The 19516-nt window shown below is 47.1% G+C and overlaps 1 protein-coding gene and 1 long non-coding RNA gene across 3 annotated transcripts in view; one reads left to right on the plus strand and one right to left on the minus strand.

Annotated features, from left to right (window-relative positions):
- Positions 1-655: 655 nt before the first annotated feature.
- The window catches only part of KIAA1549L (KIAA1549 like), a 287806-nt gene continuing 268945 nt past the window's right edge, over positions 656-19516 (minus strand). For both annotated transcript variants that reach the window (XM_015114556.3, XM_077963111.1), the window contains exons 18-21: positions 15683-15780; positions 12873-13021; positions 10728-10879; positions 656-3919 (exon numbers count right to left, since the gene is read on the minus strand). In XM_015114556.3, coding sequence (XP_014970042.3) covers positions 3638-3919; positions 10728-10879; positions 12873-13021; positions 15683-15780 — 681 coding nt within the window. In that variant the 3' untranslated portion in view covers positions 656-3637. The remainder of the gene's footprint in view (positions 3920-10727; positions 10880-12872; positions 13022-15682; positions 15781-19516) is intronic.
- On the plus strand, positions 16351-17394 carry LOC144334272 (uncharacterized). Its single transcript, XR_013403957.1, has 2 exons — positions 16351-16515; positions 16763-17394. It is a non-coding gene; the product is annotated as an uncharacterized LOC144334272 (long non-coding RNA).

Raw genomic sequence — 19516 nt, forward strand, 5'->3', positions numbered from 1 at the left:
GTAGGAAAAAAAAAAAAACTCGTTTATATGTAATCAATGTTTAAATCTTTTGATCCATTTCTCTAATTTCTGCCTGTTAGAAAAAGCATTTCTATTAGTTAAATTCCTCACCTCTTCCATTCTACATTCTCTCTCCAAAGGGGTGTGTGTGTGTGTGTGTGTGTGTGTGTGTGTGTGTGTATGTGTGTATGTGTGCATTTTAATCACAGATCTAACTATTTCCTTTCTTCCATCAAGATTACTCAGACATTACATGCCCTTCTGCTGAGTTCTTAAATTAACAAACTCACAATAAAACTTCTCCCGGGACCAGGGAATTGATTCTTACATAATCTACCCTGAAAGAGGAAACTCCTTGTTCTGCAGGTAACAGCTGCCGTCTCATTATGCACAAGCCTCAGATCATAGGTCTCATGCCACACAATGGACTTTTACTGCACCACTGGGTCCCCTCCCCTGATGCAGAGCATGGACTCCGCTGCCTCACAGTGACACAAAGTCAAGGGCCTCCCTGCCTGCCTGTTGGGATCCTTGGTGCTCAGACAGGAATGCACCCCCACAGTCTAGAACAGCAGGTGAGGTCTCCATTTCCTTAATGGAACTCTCTGGAAAAAGCCAAAATGCATTTCTTTTTCATGAATGCAGAAAACTCATATCAAAACCAGCACTGAAAACTGTTTATTATGCCACAAATGCATCATCCTCTATACACTGTATCTGAAGTTCGTTATATACTCAATCATCTTTTTTCTTGGCAAGAACATTATGGAGTTCTTCATATGACCCTTATCTTTTTTTTAAACCTCTAGGCACAGTTGAAGAAATGTGTTACTGACAAGCCTGCAGGCCACATGGTGAGATGGAAAGCAAGCGGGCTGGTGAACCAGCAGGTTGGGACTGAATCATTGGGCTGGTCACTTCCCTTCTTGGTACTTCTGCTTCCTCCTCCGAGGTCAACCAAGGTCCTCTGTGGCTTCTGCGACTGTCTAGAGGGTTCTGATGAACACGGTGTTTGTTCATTGCTGCCTCCTCGGGGCTCTCTGGGAACCCTATTTCAATTCTTTGAGGCACTTTTGCCCATCTCTTAGAGTCAGCTGTCCAGGTATCTGTCACCTCTGTGGGGTTAGGAGATTCTTCAGGGAAAGGACCACATCTCTCTCAGTCACAGAAAATCTGACCAGGTGGCTCTGTCTCCCCATGAGTGGGAAAACGTGAACAGACTGATTTCTTTCCAACTTAAGGTTTTCCTCTCATCTATTAATACTACTTGTTAAACCCCTGGTGTCTAGTTTAAGAGTGTAGCTGATTTAGCATGCTATCTTTTTAGTCATCTCAGTTGACTCACTCAATATTTCCTGGGGCTCTGTAAAAGACCACAGTGATTTGTGACTCCATCCTCTTAGCACTCTGGAGCCATAGCTCTGCAAACTGTAGACTCAGTCTCTGTAAGTCATTGAAACATCCAAATTTCAGACACTGTCTTCTGAAACATTTACATATATTTCAATTACGGTAAGGTCTTGAAACGTCATTTTCACATACAGTATTTCCAGGCATTTACCAAATAGACAAAGTACTGGTTGATATCATTGCACTAATGAAATATTATTGATAAAGCAGGACAATGTAGCTGATTTTATCAGACTCATACCATTTGCATGAAAAGGCTGAGTTTCTTTGGCTCTTTGTTCATTCAAGTGCATTGAATGCCTATGTAGATAGACGTAGGCATTATGTTAACCTGTCAATAAAATCTCACACTGTCCACAGTGTTTTGCAAACTGATTTAGGTTTTGGACTACAACAACTGGCCATTGATAGAAATATACCATATATACACACGGGAATTACAAAAATACATTTTATTTATAGCTGATTTCCTTTTTAAGTAACAAAACACTAACACTATGAAAGATCAACCAGCATACTAAAAGGACACTACCTATTATCATCCGAACAAGAGACTTGTTTGAAGGTTCCATGACACATCGTCTCTGAACATTCCAGAAAGGGCAATTTTTTGCCATTGGAAAATAAAAACAACTTCTTTGAAAAGTCTCTGCATTGACAGTTTGAACCTCCCCTTCTAATCAGTTCCATTTCTAGTCTTCTCTCAACTTTTAAATTTCTACCATCTTCTTTCAGTAAAGACCAAAGAAACTCGTGAGGATAATGGAAAGATGGGCTCAGAAGAAAATGGATACAGCTGAAGCTAGATGGGTCATGGGTGAAAGCAGGACAGGACCTCATTCTCCAACACACACCAAGTAAGCCCCCAACACTGCACAGGTTGTCACACTTGGCGAGGGAACCAGAGTCTCCAATCTCCCAGGTATACAAAGTCAGTAACTGTTTTGCTTGCATTGATGGGTAGGCGGCGGCTGGTGCCTCAGTGCTGTGAGGCGATGTCCTCTACCCAGAGCTTGGGAAGCCAACTCGCCATGCCAGGGAGGGTGACTTGCAACGTCATGGTCACAAGGTGGCCACCCTGCCATTTCAGCAAACGTCTTCCTATGTCCATTAACTAGGGGGAACTGGCTAACTCCATATGCTTTTTAAAAGGTTATTTACATTTAAATGAAATTCAACAGCTTTTCTACATTCAGAAGCTTCTATAAACAGAGGCTGTGGCCTGGGAAGACTGTGGTTCTACCACTCCTGTTTCTAACAGGAATCAAGTACTATTTCCTTTTGTACCACTCAGCAGCACACACTGGACATCATTGTTGAAGAGACAGAGATTTTCTTGTAAAAGTTGATGTATTTATTATCCCAAGAAAAAAAGAAGCTCCATCTCAGGCCACCTTCAAAGCAGGGCAAAGAAAAACCTCCACAAATAACCGTATTTCTTTTGTAGGATCCTAAAAGCTCTTAGCACCGATTCTCCTTCCGTTAGATCCTAACTTGTTAGGGGACTTTTATTTCCAAAATGGCAACACCTTTTAAAAAATCTGTCAACACAAATCCACCATTCCCTCTCATCTTCTCTCTTTCTTGGCCTTTGTTTAATGGATGAGGGAAACAAAGAGTCAGGCCTATTTATAGGCACAGTCATTGGTACTGACTTTCATCCAGTTCATTTGACTTTGAATATGAACCTAAAAAAAAGGGGCTCAGGTTTCTTGGCTGGAGTCAGTGTCTCCCTTACCAACTGATTTTAATGCTCACGGTCATGGCTGACTGAGAATACAGTCTGGTGCTTAATCCACACTCCTGCATTGCCTTTAACGCAGAAACAGAGTTAACATGCAGAGGTCACCGAAGATAAGAGCTACGTTCTCCCGCTTCCGGTGATTGATTAAAATGTGGCATTGGATAGGAATCTGTAGATTAGCTAGTGCCTCTCATGACTAAGCTTCCATAGGGAATACGGCCACAGTTCAAACATTTGACGTGAGAGATTACCAAACATAAGGCCCCAAGCAGGGACTTCTTGACCCACAGTCCGTTGGATGAGCCAAGAATCTAGTCGTTCAAGAGTTTCCTGTTCCCAGAAGCCCCATAGTTCACCTTTTCAGAAACGGAGGGTGAGAAAGACTCACCCATTGCTATGTCTCAAGTCCTAACATGTAGGCATGGGAAACCCAAAGGCTGTGTCCTCAGAGTTCAGAAGTCCAGAGTCCCATGGGCTAAGGCATTAGACCTGGAACTCAAACATATCTGTCTGTTTTTTGGCCAGCTTGGCCACCTCCTCCCGGATGGCCTTCACGAGGGCCGCAGTGGAGATGTTGGTCAGGGGAGCGTCTGATGGGTCATTTTCTGCCAGGCTCTGCTGCGAGGCTGCTGCGGAGGGTGCCGGGGCCTGCTCCAGGCTGGGGTGCAGGTTGACTGGCTGGCTGTACTGGCGAGGAAGCCTGGAGGGAGAGCTCTGCGGGTACCGTGATCGGGGGTAGGCCTCGATGTACCCTGGGAGGGGCACCTGCAGAGGGCGTGGGGAGAGAAGGACAGGGCCCGGCATGAGGAAGGAGCTCAAGTCACAGGACACACTCGACACTGGAAGCAGGAGGGGACTGAGGACATGGAAGAGAACTCAGAAGAAAATGGAAGCCACATACCATTGTATAGATACAAAACTCAGAGTCAGTTTGTTTAGAAAATAGGTAATTTTGGTGGCTCACGCCTGTAATCCCAGCACTTTAGGAGGCCGAGGTGGGTGGATCACGAGGTCAGGAGATCAAGACCATCCTGGCTAAAATGGTGAAACCCCGTCTCTACTAAAAATACAAAAAAAATTAGCCAGGCATGGTGGTGGGTGCCTGTAGTCCCAGCTACTGGGGAGGCTGAAGCAGGAGTCACTTGAACCCAGGAGGCAGAGGTTGCAGTGAGCCAAGATTGCGCCACTGCACTCCAGCCTGAGCAACAGAGTGAGACTCTGTCTCCAAAAAAAAAAAAAAAAAAAAAAAAGAACATAGGTAATTTAGACTCACTGGATATACTGTTTGGATGAATTAAATAGGTGTCTGAAAAACCTTAGGAATATATACATCTGAGTCTATATTTGAATCTGCCTAGCTACATTTTTTATTACTATTATTTTTAGAGATGATGTCTCACTCTGTCATCCAGGCTGTAGTGCAGTGGTGCCATCATAGCTCACTGCAGTCTTGAACTCTGGGGCTCGAGTGATCTTCCTGCCTCAGCCTCCTGAGTAGCTGGGACTATACCTGGGTACCACCATACCCAGCTCTTGGTTACCTTATTCACATAAGCACAATCCAGCAAACAGAACTGTTTATGGTCTCCAGAGGAACCCAGGGGTTTATTATTAATAATAACTAACATCGATTGAGCCCTGTGCCGAGGGTTTTCCACACATTATCTCATTTAGTTCTCAAAGCAATAAGCTAGGAGGTCGGTATTGTTATCCTTACCTTGCAGATGAGGAAATTGACGAGTGCCACAGTCTAAGGTGACAACCTACCAAGACATTCTTTGCAGAGGTCTGTCTGGCTCCAAGGGCTGGAATTAATCACTGCATTACAATGTCTTGGATCTGGGATATGATTTTGGTTTCTTGAAACGTTTTTCTCTCTTCATCAAAAGTGGAAGACACAGAGTCCTATGCTTAAAATATGTAAACTTCTAGGAATAAGGACAAGTAAATAATTTTTAATTTAGAGTCGATTCTCCTACAGAAACAGTGGCACATACAGGGATGCTGTTCCAGGGTAATCCACATAACCCATGATGTTAATTGGAACACTATAGAATAAGCACCCACAGACAACAGAGGCATGGGGTGCTATGGCGAATGAAGTATGTGTGGGAGGACTGGGCAGCTTAGGTGAGTTTGGAAGTTGAACAGGGTACCTCCAGGAAGATGCAGTAGGAGGGACATTCTGGGCAAAGGGAAAATCAAATACAAATCATCAAATCAAAATGTATGGGAGTACTGATGGCAGAGGCTGCTGCCATCACACCGGCTGCAGCAGGGGTGCACGGCTAGGGCTGCACATTCCATGGAGCCAGTGGGAGCCCCCCGCTTTTGAGTTGGAGCAGGAGCTCCCCAGGATGCTGCTGCAGCCACCCAAACCATGACTGCAGACCCAGGCCGCCTCCTCTATGGAGCAGGCAGGAGCCCTGCCCTCCTGGGTGGGGCTATAGCCACCCAAATTGTGCTGTGGATTCGAGCCTCCCTGTGGTCTTGAATGGGGACAGGAGCAGGCAGGATCTGCCCTGGGTGCAGCTACAACCACCCCACCCACAGCTGCAGAACTGGGCTTCCCCCTCCATGAGCAGGCAGGAGCCAGGGACAAGTTGGAACCCTGCCCCTTCTGTGTTGGCGGGGCTGGAGCTCCCGGGTGCAGCTGTAGCCACCCTCCCAGGCACAAGACTAGGCATCTGCCTACATCCTCAGCATCTTGGGAAGGTGCCCCCTCCCTGCTGGCTTGGGGGTGTCTGCTTCTGCTGCCTGGCCTCTTTCTTCCCCCTGTAGGGGCTCTGACTTCTGAGTGCGGTTGGGGACAGGCCCCCAGGGCCATGAATGGCAAGGGGTGGGGTAGACAGACTCCCGGGCGGAAGAGGGTGGGTCTCCCATAAGACCCTACCTTCAGAAAGCCAGGGAGGGCCTGAAGATTGGGGGCTACCTGCTAGTCCTCAGGCTGGAGTGAGGACTCGTGGTTTCTCTTCTGGGCCAACCCATGGACCAATCAGCACACACTTCCTCCCCTCTAAGGTCCATAAAAGCCCTGGGCTCAGCTAGAGCAGGGCAGAGGACAGCTAGAGCAGAGGACAGAGAGACTAAGGGACAACCAGCAGCAGAAAGGAGCTACCCTCCCTGCTGAGAGCTTCAGAGACCTGCAGAGATGTCTGAACAAGCTGCCTGTGGAGAGGAGCCACCCTCTCCAGGGCCTCCTCTCTGCTGAGAGCAGCAGACAGTGGGATGAGCAGTGGGCAGAGAGGAGCCACCCTCTCCAGGGCCTCTTCTGTGCTGAGAGCTGAACACTCCATGGGACGACCTGCCTACAGAGAGGAGCTACCCACTGCGGGTCTCCTCTGAGCTAAACAAACCTCCTTGTCACCTCCTTCACCTTTGCTGTGTCTACATACCTCATTCTTCCTGGACCCAGGACAAGAACTCAGGCAAAAGCACCACCGGCCACAGAGGTTTCCAGGAAGAAAACTGACACCCCAAAGATCCCATAACAGTACAAAGAAGAGAGTGCCCCAGGGAGCATCAGTGACCTCAGGCTGACCGGAGAGGGTGCGTTTAGTGTGGAAGGAGCTCAGGCAAGACAGACAGACAGGGGTGGATTCATAAGCTGCTGAATGTCAGGCTACAGAGTCTGCATGTCCCGTTTGATCTACCCGTTTTCAATGTCACACTTCTGAGAAATACAGCCTGTTCCCATGCTTAACAGCAATGCTCATCTGGCTCCTGAGGGAGGATGGAGCAGGAAGTCCTACTCTGTTCTGGCTGTTATGCTGAAATACCATAAGCTGGGGAGCTTATAAACAACAGAAATTTCTTTCTCACAGTTCTGGAGGCTGCAAAGTCTGAGATCAAAGTGTTGGCAGATTCTGCATCTGGTGAGGGCCTGCTTCCTGGTTCAGAGACAGCTGTCTTTTCACTATCCCCTCACATGGCAGAAGAGGTCAGGGGTCTCTCTCAAGCCTCTCTTCTAAGGGTACTAATCCTATTCATTAGGGGGTTTGCACTCATGACCTAACCATCTCCCAAATGTCCCATGTCCTAGTCCCATCACCATGTGGGTTAGGATTTCAACATATGAATCGAGTGGGACACAAACATTCAGACAATACCAATGGGATGGGGTGATGACTCAGAAACTCTAGATGGGGGGATGTGTGGTGGGAAAGCAGTCCCCTCTCCTCCCTGCTGGATGTTCCGGTGATCCCTCCTGAGAAGGCAGGTTCCTGAGATGTGCGGCTGACGCCTGGGCTGGGAGCCACGGATGGGTGTCAGGCAGAGGAGGAGTCTATATTTGGAAAGGACACCTGGAGGTGGACCCACTGGAGGTAGGGAGCAGACAAGTTCTGAGGCTTTCTCAATGGATCAGATGAGAACTGATGAGGACCCAAGCGAGGAAAGAAGTAATGGGATGGATGTCCCAAGTTAAAATTTGGGACTTTGATTTCCTCACAAGACCCAGCAAAGAAAGACAAAATGGCACACAAGTGCTAAGGGTGGGTCTTTATATACAAGGACTGATATGTTTCATTTGTATCTCTGAGGAAAACCAGAGTTGGGCTGTTTGAGTTCTTGGGCCACATGAGCTGGGAAGGTACAGGTTACTGGGGTCACCAAAGAACCAAGACCAGGACATGGCGTACGTATTTCAGATCTCAGCTCAAACTTCCTTTCTTCCAGGAGACCTTTCCCAACCCAACATCAGCCTAGGGATCCCTGTTAGATGTTTCCTTGCAGCTTCTCCAGCGTAACAGTTATTGCTCCTGGTGCCATTGCCTGTCTCAGGCTGCCAACTCCGTGAAGCTGGTGAGTGCCTCACTTGCTTATTGCTGTACACCAGTGCTCAGAATTGTGCAGAGCAGGAGCAGGGAGTCTCTCAGAACCTGGGGTTCTGAGGAGCACAATTTGAAACTCACGGAAGAATGATCAGCTGGGGTCAAATATTTGAGAAGGAAGTTGCCACATTCCCTTTCCCTGCATTTCAAATTCAGCTAACTGTACTTGCTGTGGCTGAGAGAGTCAATGTCCAACTCTTGGGACCCCCCAGCTCTATGGTATCAAGCCTGCAGGTGCTGGTGGCTGGGACAGGCAAGGGATACCTGATCTCACTGGAGTATCCTCAGGGCAATATTCGGCAGTAGGGCAGAAGCAGGGAAGATGAGATGAGAAACTCTTCCTCCCTTGTAGTAGATGCGGGCTGGAGCCATCATGCCCTTCTCGCCAAAATTCAGGGCTGGCAAATACTACTTCCCTAGCCAGCGCCCATGGCAGACATCACCAACTTGATCATAGCACAGGTTCCTGCTAAGCCTGGAAGCCCCTCCCAATCCTTCTCCATCTGGCACCAAGGATGAAACCTATTTGTCATCCCAGGTCCAGGTGATTTTATCCAAGCCAGCTCCTGGGATTAGGAAGGTCCAACATCCAAATGCTGGTGAGGGACTTTTCTTTTTCACATAGATGTGGAAGGTGTGCATTATTCCTGGACCCTTCTCAAGCTGACAACTGGTCTTTCTGAGCTTCCTGCACTTATTTCCATGTGCTATAAATCACCCTTTCACCTTGCTCCTTTCATGGGCACGCCTCCCTGCTTAATTGCAGGTGATAACTGGGCTCCAGGAAAGACCCAATTAGGCTGCAGCAATCATCTTCCTCTTAATTAAAAACAACTAATAGGACACTGGTTCTCCTTCACACTGTGGGAGATGAGCCCAGAAGAGTCCAGTCCAGTCATCGTGGCAGGAAGGTTATGTTTCCATTTGCTTGGTTCCTTTACCTTCATCTTTAAGGCAATTATGAACCCAAAGGCATCTAGATGTAGCTATAAGCCCGGCTAAATTATCATTTGTAAGTGTCTTGAAAACAGGGGTCAAGGTTTTGGAAAATACCTTCACCAGCTCCAGTTGGTGCCCAGTGTTACACTCCACACAACGGGTAAACTGTCAAAGCTGCAGGCTTAAAGAAATTACTGCCTAAGTAGTTCAAGTTAAACATCATCTACTTTCTGAAAAGTCTACATAACTTTCAGATGAAGTGGAATTACAAAATCAATAACCTCTGAATTGATCAAATCCTATCCAGTGACATCAGCCGTTGGAACAGCAGAGAATGACAAAGGATGCAAAAAGGCCCCCAAACAATAAAAACAGCTGCCAGAAAGTCCCACATCCAGAGTGACAGACTGAACAGCAGGGGATCCCTCTAGTTCCTCTCTTACAGCTTATTGACTCCAAGCTTACAAACAATTCTAACGAGCACAGATAAGCCTCCTTTGCAGATAATGGCACACAATGCAAAGCACACTTAAGGGTGAGCATATTACGAGATGTGGGGACATTGACAGCAATATGGAGTACCCACTGGAAGCAAGGTCAGAAAAAAACATATTGAACCACAATAGTAACCCCCAAAATTATAGTAGTTTGGAGATATTTCACAATATAAGGGCAATAATCCTACAAGCCACGAGAGTTCACCCTACAAATGCCATTTTAGTATAATGAGGCATCATAAGTATATTGAATCACTCATAAAAGGCAAATTACACTGTATACTCTTCTAATGGGGAGAGGGAAGATAGCATTCATTTCAGAAATATTTTATGCCAAGCTGCATATATTTTTAAATGTTTTTGAAATTAAAGGGGTAAGCTTTGGTCATCTAGAAAATTAATATATGTAGTAATTCAGTCTTGGGTTTCTCTTTTTTTTTTTTGAGGCAGAGTCTCGCTCTATCGCCCAAGCTGGAGTGGAGTGGCATGATCTCGGCTCACTGCAACCTCTGCCTCCTGAGTTTAAGTGATTCTCCCGCTTCAGCTTCCCGAGTAGCTAGAATCACAGGCAGTCGCCATCACGCCCAGCTAATTTTTGTGGTTTTAGTAGAGAAGGGGTTTCGCCATGTTTGCCAGGCTGGTCTCTCACTCCTGACCTCAGGTGACCTGCCTGCCTCACCCTCCCAAAGTTGTGGGATTATAGGCATGAGCCACTGCACCCAGCCCAGTCTTGGGTTTCTAATGCTTCATTTTCTAACATTTCTTCTAAAATTTTATAGAATTTTATGCTAAAAGAAACACATTTAATAAAAGCTTTGGAGCCAGACAGGTGCGGGTTTGAATTCCGTCCTTGGCACTTCCTTCCTAGCTGTGTGGCCTTAGGTAAATGGCATCCCCTGACTCGGCCCTGATTTCCTCATCTGCAAGATGGGAGTAATCATGGGAATGATAAGACATACCTAAGATTGTAAATAAAGATTAAATAATATAAACAAAACATCTGACAAGGTGTCTAGTAGATAGAAAATACTCAACAAATGGTAGTTATTATTATAAAAATGTACTTGATTAAGGTTGTCCTGCTAGGAAGAGGTGGGAGCTGGGCTAGAAGGCAGGTCTCAAGCTCCTCTGTCAAGGGGACGTCCCCTCTCACCACACCATCTATCTCCTTTAAAATGGCTGACTTTAGTCATCCGGTTACTGGGAGGAGGCTAACAAACCTTCAGCCTCAACCTTTTATCTGATTTACTTTTTGGCGTGTGTTAAGCAGGTGAAGTTTTATGACGGGAAGAGCAAGGGTCTCACCGAATCTGCCCACTGGCTCGGGAGCTCATTCTCTCCTGCATAGGACATCCAGGCCTGGTTCCTATAGGATGAGGGAGGCGTCGGGATGAAGTAGCCGGTGAAGCCAGGTCTGTTGGCAGCTGGGATGGCGAACACCGCTGGCACCGTATTACCTAGCATGGAGGAAATGGAGGAGGGAGGTTAAGAGAGACTGGTCTGGCAGATCCAGCCACCCAAGAGCCAAATAAAGTCAGTTTCATTGCCTCCGTGGCTGGCGGCTGGATTTGAAGTCTCATTAAAGCAGGTCTGAGCTGAGGGGAGCTTGCTCTGGGCTGTAACATTTGCTGGGGAATTTAGTTGCATTTAAGGTGCAGTGGACCCGGCCATGATGGCTAAGATCCCAGGTGATGTAGCAACAGAGGCAGGTGGGATGTGGCAGAGGAAACCTGGTCTTCTTTCTTTGTGGACCTCTTCGAGAGCCACTGTGCACAGCTGGGCAGGTGGTGCATGGCTCAAGAGCATCTGGCCTAGGGGCCAAGTGGGGCTAAAGTCCAGCCAGTATTTCCTTTGCCAGGGGTGGAGTCTGCACTCACCTGGGGGAGGAAAGTCTTTTTCTAACTTCACCAAATGCAGCATGTACTAGTAGTGCTCTGGATTTTTCCCTTCTTCTCATCCCCTAAAGAGGGAGTTGTGGGCCCAGCCAGCACCCCGCCCACTAGGCCTGCATCTACCCAGGCCTGGGGAAGCTAGGGAAGTAGAGGAGGACTCTGGGATTGGCCTTGGCTAGGGGATGAGAGAACAAAGGTCTCCAGGGGCAGGAGGAGCAGCAGACCTCCACCTGCCATTCAGCCCCACTCACCCTCGCAGTCAGAACAAGTCTGCTGGGACTCAGACCTGGCTTTCTAGAGAAGTGATGGTCCAACTCCCCCCATCCCCATCCCAACACCCCTGACCTGCCAGCAAGAGGAAATAACACCTTGGTGTCCAGGTGTTTTCCTTCCAGGAGAATGTGTATTTCTAAAGAGCCAAGAAAAAGAACTGAAAGAAATGGACTTCACTGATGGAATTTCTAGACACCATGAATGCTTTACTAAGTTTTGGCAACCGAGTGCTTACAGTTTTAGCCTAAAACGTATGGTTTGAATCAACTAAGAAACCAATTATGTCATGTACAAACCTCAATGTTCATTTCGGCATTGTTTGTTATAGCAAAAAACTGGAAACTACCATTATGTCCATCAATAGGGAAAAGTATAAACTGTGGCTCATCATAGAATACCACATGGCAGGCCGGGCGCGGTGGCTCAAGCCTGTAATCCCAGCACTTTGGGAGGCCGAGACGGGCGGATCACGAGGTCAGGAGATCGAGACCATCCTGGCTGACACAGTGAAACCCCGTCTCTACTAAAAAATACAAAAAAACTAGCCGGGCGAGGTGGCGGGCGCCTGTAGTCCCAGCTACTCGGGAGGCTGAGGCAGGAGAATGGCGTGAACCCGGGAGGCGGAGCTTGCAGTGAGCCGAGATCACGCCACTGCACTCCAGCCTGGGCGGCAGAGCGAGACTCTGTCTCAAAAAAAAAAAAAAAAAAAAAAAAAAAAAAAAAAAAAAAGAATACCACATGGCAGTTTAAATGAATGAACTAGATCTATATAGTATGTGTATAGCAACCTGGAGAAATTTTTTTAAAACACTGTTAAATAGAGAAAGTACAAAAGGAAATGTATGCCATGATATCATTATGTAAATTTCAAATACGTTAAACAGTAATATATACTGTTATACATACATGGCAAAGGATTAAAACCTATCACTTGGGGCCCGGGATCACCTTTTGGGAGAAGGTGAGTGAAATGGGGGTGGATAGCTGTATCTGGAATGCTTTAAAGATAAAACCAAAAAAATTGAACTGAAGTCTGGCAAAATGTTAACATACATGCTGACTTTAGCATAACTTGGGATTTTGCCTGATTTCAGATCTTTTAAAGAAAGAAAAGCAGCAGCTCTTTTAGCTGGGGCTCCTGAAGTTACAAGGGGATCCAGAAATGCAGTGGCTGTGATTCCTGAGGGTGGTAGGTAGAAAGAAGATTGGATTTGGGGGTTTAGGGGAAGACAGGGCACAGCAGCAGGGGTGGGGGACGCACTGGAGCTTTTCCTCTCTTGCCCACCTGAGTAATTTAAAGCCGACTGATCCAACTGTGCCACGGACACGGGGCCTCTGGACATCTGCGTGAAGGAGGCGCTGTCGTGCAGCTGGGCCGGCTCGGGCCCTGCAGACTCGGCCATTCTGGTCTTGCTGCCGATGTCTGAGGTGGATCTAGATGGGGCAGAGGGACTGCGTTAGCACTGTCCCAGACCTCAGGTGGCATCCCAGGCAGGAGGAGCGCACCCTGTCACCTTTGGGCGTGGACAGCTGCCTCCAAGCCTCCTGAGGGTGGCAGGCCCGGAACTGGATTTATTCCCAGATAACAAACGGCCTTCTAGGGACACCAGCAGGGTAGGAGGCACCCAGATTTGTAGCAGCTGTCATGGTGGCCTGAGCTGAAATCATTTGTAGACATTCAAGGTCAGTTCTCCCCTAAGGGTGGTTCTCATGTCTCTGGGTGGTAGAACATTTAATTTCCACATAAAAGAAGAAAAGCAATTAGCCCTGGGTATTAGCTGGGGATGGTCGACCCAGGAGGTGATGACATCATTAGCAGCCAATGGGAAGGCTCTGTCTGGAGTGCCTGGTTGCTCCCTTCTCATGGAAAGGGGACCCGGGACAGCTGGGGAGCCACATTCCCTGTTCCTAACTGGCAGGAAGCACCAAGCCCAAGACTCGGAAACTGGGATTGACTCCAGGGAGCAATGAGCATTCTAACAGAACTTTGTTTTGGTGCCCGGGCAATCAGAGAATCAAGCCCATTTAACACATCCTATTTCCACTTAGTGCTCAGAAGGCCATGTAAGAAGAGGGCAGCTTGGGCTCTGCAGATGCGGGCATCTCCTGGTTTTCCAAAGGGTCCTTCAGCCACAGACCGTTCTCCCTCACAAGCATCACCCCTGGCCTGAGGCAGTTTCACAGAGGGACTTCAGGCTCCCCTAAAATTAGTCCAATGGGAGAGAGGCAAAGACAGCTGCAGCAGGTCTGGCCCCCCACAGGGCCGCCCTCTGAGCAGAGCAGTGGCTGTCACAGAGCAAATGACAGCCACAGCAAGGGAGAGCACAGGAAGCGGAGGTCTGGGTTCCAGCTACCTTCCCTTTCATTATTTTTATTTTTATTTTTTATTTTTTGAGACAGGGTCTCACTCTGTCACCCAGGCTGGAGTGCAGTGGCACCACCTTGGCTCACTACAAACTCTGCCTCCTGGGTTCAAGCGATTCTCCCACCTCAGCCTCCCAAGTAGCCAGGATTATAGGCGCATGCCACTATGTCCACCTAATTTTTGTATTTTTGGTAGAGACGGGGTTTCACCATATTGTCCAGACTGGTCTCAAACTCTTGGCCTCAAATGATCCACCCGCCTCAGCCTCCCAAAGTGCTGGGATTACAAGCATGAGCCACCATGCCCAGCCTGCGTTCCCTTTCCGAGCCTGTTTCATCTGTAAAACGACAGGGGTAGACAAACTCATCTCAAATGTTCCCTCCTGGTCTAATCCTGAGTTTATATGAAGGGCAGTGTCCCCCTGATATGTGCCAAGAGAGCAAATGGTATGGAGGGGCCTGGGAGGAGACAGGTGGTTGAAAGAAGAAATAAGAAATTGATGCTGGCCTTCAGCAAACCTCCCACAAATTGCTGGTATGAGGCCCCTCCAATCCGGGACCCTCAGGAGTAACTGAGAAGCCCACTGCTACTCTCCTAGGAAGGTCCAATGTGGAGGCTATATGATGTGATCATTCATCAGGGTGGGGTCTCCCTTCCTTTCTTCCTCCCTCCCTCTCTGCCTGCTTGTTCCCACAGCCCTGGCTTCCCACATGCAGTTCCAGGCATCTGCTACTTGTTCAGAAAACCCTTCCTGGGAAAATTTCTGAGTTCTGCTCCATAAGCAATTCTGAGACCCTTTTCTGGGGAATCCCGGAGCTTTTGAGATCATCTAGGCCCATGTGCTCATGTTACAGATAGAGAAACAGGGATGGAGAGGCAAGGCCAATTCCTGGGGCTGTACAGCAGGTCAGGCTCTGCTGCTTTCCACCCAGCCTCGGCTGGCAGCAAGAGGTGACGTCTATACCGCTCCACATTCTAAACCACTGGCGATGACAGCAGGGTCTCTCCTATTCCCTCCTATTCGGAGGGAAACTCCTATTTTTCTTCCCCACTCACAAAGCCCAGACCCATTATTCACAGATAGGATGTGATTTGTGTGTTGGGGGAAGCTGGAGTGGGAAGGCCAGGGCAGTGGTCCACATGTACCCCAGGGCATAGGTCTAGCCTTTCCGAGTGCTCAGGGCTTTTGTTCTTCTTGTCCATCCTTATTAAAAACACGCACTCGTTATATTTTCATAGAGCAAAGAACATGCTTAACATATGTGTTGCGATTGAGATATCTGACTTCATACGTTTTCAATCTCTCCCTCTTGGAAGTCAAGAGTTGGGGTGGGTACCCAGACGTGCCTGCCCCTCCCTGGCTTCTCAGACACTAACTACCCTTACATAACCAAGGGACTTTTGGTAGCAGCTGTTGTGGTGGTCTGAGCTACAGTCATTTTCAGATGTTCAAGGTCAGGGTCTGAGGCTTTCCAGGTATGGGACAGTTGACCTTGGGCTTCTTTAACTGTGGATTCTCAAGAACTTTCTGATTAAAAAGCACAAAAGTACCGTGATCTGCTCATTCATGGTACTTGGGATGCCACAGGCACATGGCTGTCTGTACAGGTGACACACCCTGAATGGGGTGGAGCATGAAGGAAATTTGATGGTGCTATTGTCAGGTCAGGGTATACAAGACTGACCCTTTTCCGAATATTCCAAACAAAACAAAGAAAGGAACGTGTTACCGCCTGAGAGAAGCGACAGCCACAGGACCAGTCCGGGGAGGTACGGGTGGAGGCGGTGAGCCCATGACCATCTCAGGAAGCTGGGAAAACCTGTAAGCCTGTGAACGAGACAAGCAATTCAGGGAGCGCTGTTAACATCCAGGGTCGATCAGCACACAGGTTCTTGTTTGAGGAGGAAGCAAACTTCCAAGGGTCAGACTCTGCCTCCTTACTCAGACTTTTTCCTTAGATCTTCCCTAACACGTTTCCAAGCCATCTCTTCTACTGCACCTCCCACTACTCTCCACCTCGCTGGGGCCACTGTACTTACAGGGCCCTCCAACCGTTCTCAGAGCACGCCAAGTTCTGTCTCACCTTGGGCTTTTATTCCACCCAGGTGCCTTCCTCACTGTTCTTCTCAGGGCTCCACGCTTCATTGCATTCATCCAGCCCCAGACTCCCCTAGAGCCCCATTTATCTATTTTTCATTATGGCAATGATCACTCTCTGACATTATATGGTTGCTTGTTTATTGATGATCTGCCACCAACTAGAATGTAATAAGGGCAAGGGCTTTGCTGTCAGAGATCTCCTTATACCTGGAACAGTGCCTGGTATATAACAGGTGATCAATAAATATTAGGTGATTAAATGGATGAATCGTTGATTGTGTTTTACTTTCTCTCAAGAGACAGCAGGTTTAGTGGAGAAAAGCAATGGATTTGGAGTCAGGAGGTATGTGCGAAGGTCCTAATGAACAGACTTTAGGTCCTTCGGCAACTCAAGTGACCTTTCTGGACCTCTCCTGAAATGGGTACAACAATGCTTGCTCAGAGGGCTGCTGAGAAGATCAGGTAAGTCTGTGTGTGTGTGTGTCTTTTGCAATCTATAAAGCGCTATTCAAAGATAAAAGACTAGAACTGTCACCAAAAAAATGCAGACTTTTATCAACATGTGAGAGGATAAAAGCAAAACAGACAGAGTCAGACAGGATTAGAAGGAGCCAGGCCACAACCTCCTTTAGCAAGAGAAAATCTAGAAATGTTCTCTGGGAAGACAAAGCTTTCTTTACTTGCGCTTCTCATCCGTTTCTTTCTTCAGCTATTCCGCCCATCAGATCTCTTGAGGAGGAAGATGACAGGATTTTAAACCTGAAGGCATCAGGACAAAAAAACAGCAGCACAGGGGATCCACAAACAGGATTCTTTCAACGGAATGAGGTCTTCTCCCTCCAGCATGATGGCAGACTACATCTTCATACGGGCCAAACCACTCAATAACAACGAGGTCCAGGATTAAACCTACTTTTTAATGCAATGTGAAACTGCAAGATGGCAGGGAAATCCCAAAGGACCATTCCCCTACCCCACACCTCGGCAAACTAAAACAAAACCATGAGCTGAAACCAGAGGTGGGAATGCTAAAGGTAAGCAAATACGAATGGCGAAGTGGCCCGGAAGACAAACGCCATAGTGACAGTTGATGAAGACATCGAGCCTTGGAACAGGACGAGGTGAGGTGGCTGAACCCAAGGCACTCACCTCCAACACAAAAGGAGGCTAGCATTGGTCCCTTCTAGGGAGGGAGGATGGATGGCAATGCTCCCAGCTCAGGCAGAAGCAATTGTAAATCCTCTTTGGAGGAGAGTATCCCTAAAGCAGTCTCTCAGGATTAGCATAGATTAAGATGAAGCAAATGGAGCTCATGATTAAGACCATGAACACACCAGAAAAGAGAAGTGAAAGAGAGTAGAAAAAACAAACAAGATTTAGACCTTTAAGGACTTTAGAGTTCGGAATTTCCAGACACAAGACAAAAAATAACAATGTAAGAAATGTTTTTAAGAAATAATTGACCAGGCCGGGTGTGGTGGCTCACACCTGTAATCCCAGCACTTCGGGAGGCTGAGGCGGGCAGATCACGATGTCAGAAGATCGAGACCATCCTGACTAACACAGTGAAACCCCATCTCTATTAAAATACAAAAAATTAGCTGGGCGTGGTGGCAAGCGCCTGTACTCCCAGCTACTGGGGAGGCTGAGGCAGAAGAAACACTTGAACCCAGGAGGCAGAAGTTGCAGTGAGGCGAGATTGCGCCACCGCCCTTCAGCCTGGGCGACAGAGCAAGACTTTGTCTAAAAATAATAATAATTGACCAGACAGATACTATTAGAAATGATCCAGCAGGTTTGAAAAAGAATAGAACTTTCAGAAGTGAAATATGATTATTAAAATAAAAATATTCAATGTAGAGGAAGTAAATAATAGATTAATCACAAATAGAGAATTAATAAACTAGAAAATGGAATTAGGGAAATTACTAAGAATGACGCACAATGGGCCGAGAAGACAGAAAATATAAGAGAGAAATACAAGACATAGAGGATGGAATGAGCAGGTCTAACATGCAGCTAACCAAAGTCCCAAAGTAGAGAAAAAGAAAAACAAAGGTGAGGCAGTATTTGAAGAAGCAATGGCTAAGAATTTTCCAGACTTGATAAAATAAGTAAATTAATAATTCCAAGTAGGATCAATAAAATAAAACACACATCTAGATACATTGTAGTGAAACAGTAGAATACCAAAGGCAAAGAGAAGATCTTAAAAGCAACCCAAAAGGCATATCACCTACAAAGGGATGGCAATGACACTAACAAATGGCTTCTCATTAGCACCCAGAAGACATAGAATGCAAAGTGCTCAGAGAGGAGTCAACCTAGAAGTGTGCCAGCAATACTATCTTTCTAGAACAAGAATGAAAGAAAACATCTGCCCAGATCCAGAAGTACTGACGAATCAATATGGAAAGCTACGTTACTGTGCTGCACTTCCATTTTTTTTTTTGAGCATCAGTAAACAATGTATGCAAAGGCAGCATTCAGGGAACCAAATCTTCAGCTCCACTAGATCCTAAACGTCTTGGAGTGCAGTAACCGTATCTGTCTTATTACAGTAGTCCTGGTCCATTACCAAGCAAAATGTCTTGCACCTAGCCATGTTAAGTAACTATTTGCTGAATGAATGCTGAGTGAACAAGGAGTAAGGCGATTCACGCTGTTATCTTGATTCAGCCATTCACTTTCTCTGGATATGTCATTCAACCTTTCTGAATCTTGTTTTGGTTTGTTTTGTTTTGCTTTCCTTGTGAAATAAGGCATTGGCCTGTCTCACAAGCTTCCAAACGTTTCTTTAGCCATGATACCATTCCAGCAGACCCTAATACGTAGACAGATGAAAGCAGAGCTTCTCTGGTTGAAGTTGGAGAGGAGGTGCCCTGGTGAATGTGGCCCTTCACTTACCTGTCTAATGACCCTCTGAGGACCTCCCTGAACCCTGAGGTTCTGCAGACAGCAAATCCTTGTCCTGGAGGTCCTTCCAGCTTTACCCTCCATGATTATCAATAAACCAAGTAAGGCACTTCTTTCCCAAGATAGACAAAGGAGATTTACAGCCCCTCTTCTCTCTTCTGGCCTCTCATGCTATTCAGCGGAGGAGATAGACAACCTATTTTTATCTCAGGTTGCTGGAAGCCTTATTCTGTAGTCAGCAGAGTTTCCCAGCCAAGAAAAGGCTTTCTATGCCTGTGGATGTCCTATAGCAGTTCACCCAGAGAACCGATTAAAAATTCTGAACTTCTGACAAGCAGCAAGGGAATTCCCTTCTTGAAAATTTTGTCAGGTACAAAGCAAGATGACACAGGAGATCAGGCAGTCCCTTTTGGGCTGTATCCTCAGGGTCCCAGGGCAGCCATGGGAGCCACATAAAACACAGAGGTGGCAGCCTATGCCACGTGCTCATGAGTTGAAGGAATCCTCCCCCAGGTGTCTTCTACCCACTCCTGTACACGTTCCCCCT

The sequence above is a fragment of the Macaca mulatta genome, chromosome 14 (assembly GCF_049350105.2).
Source record: "Macaca mulatta isolate MMU2019108-1 chromosome 14, T2T-MMU8v2.0, whole genome shotgun sequence".
In the NCBI taxonomy this organism is placed as follows: domain Eukaryota; kingdom Metazoa; phylum Chordata; class Mammalia; order Primates; family Cercopithecidae; genus Macaca; species Macaca mulatta.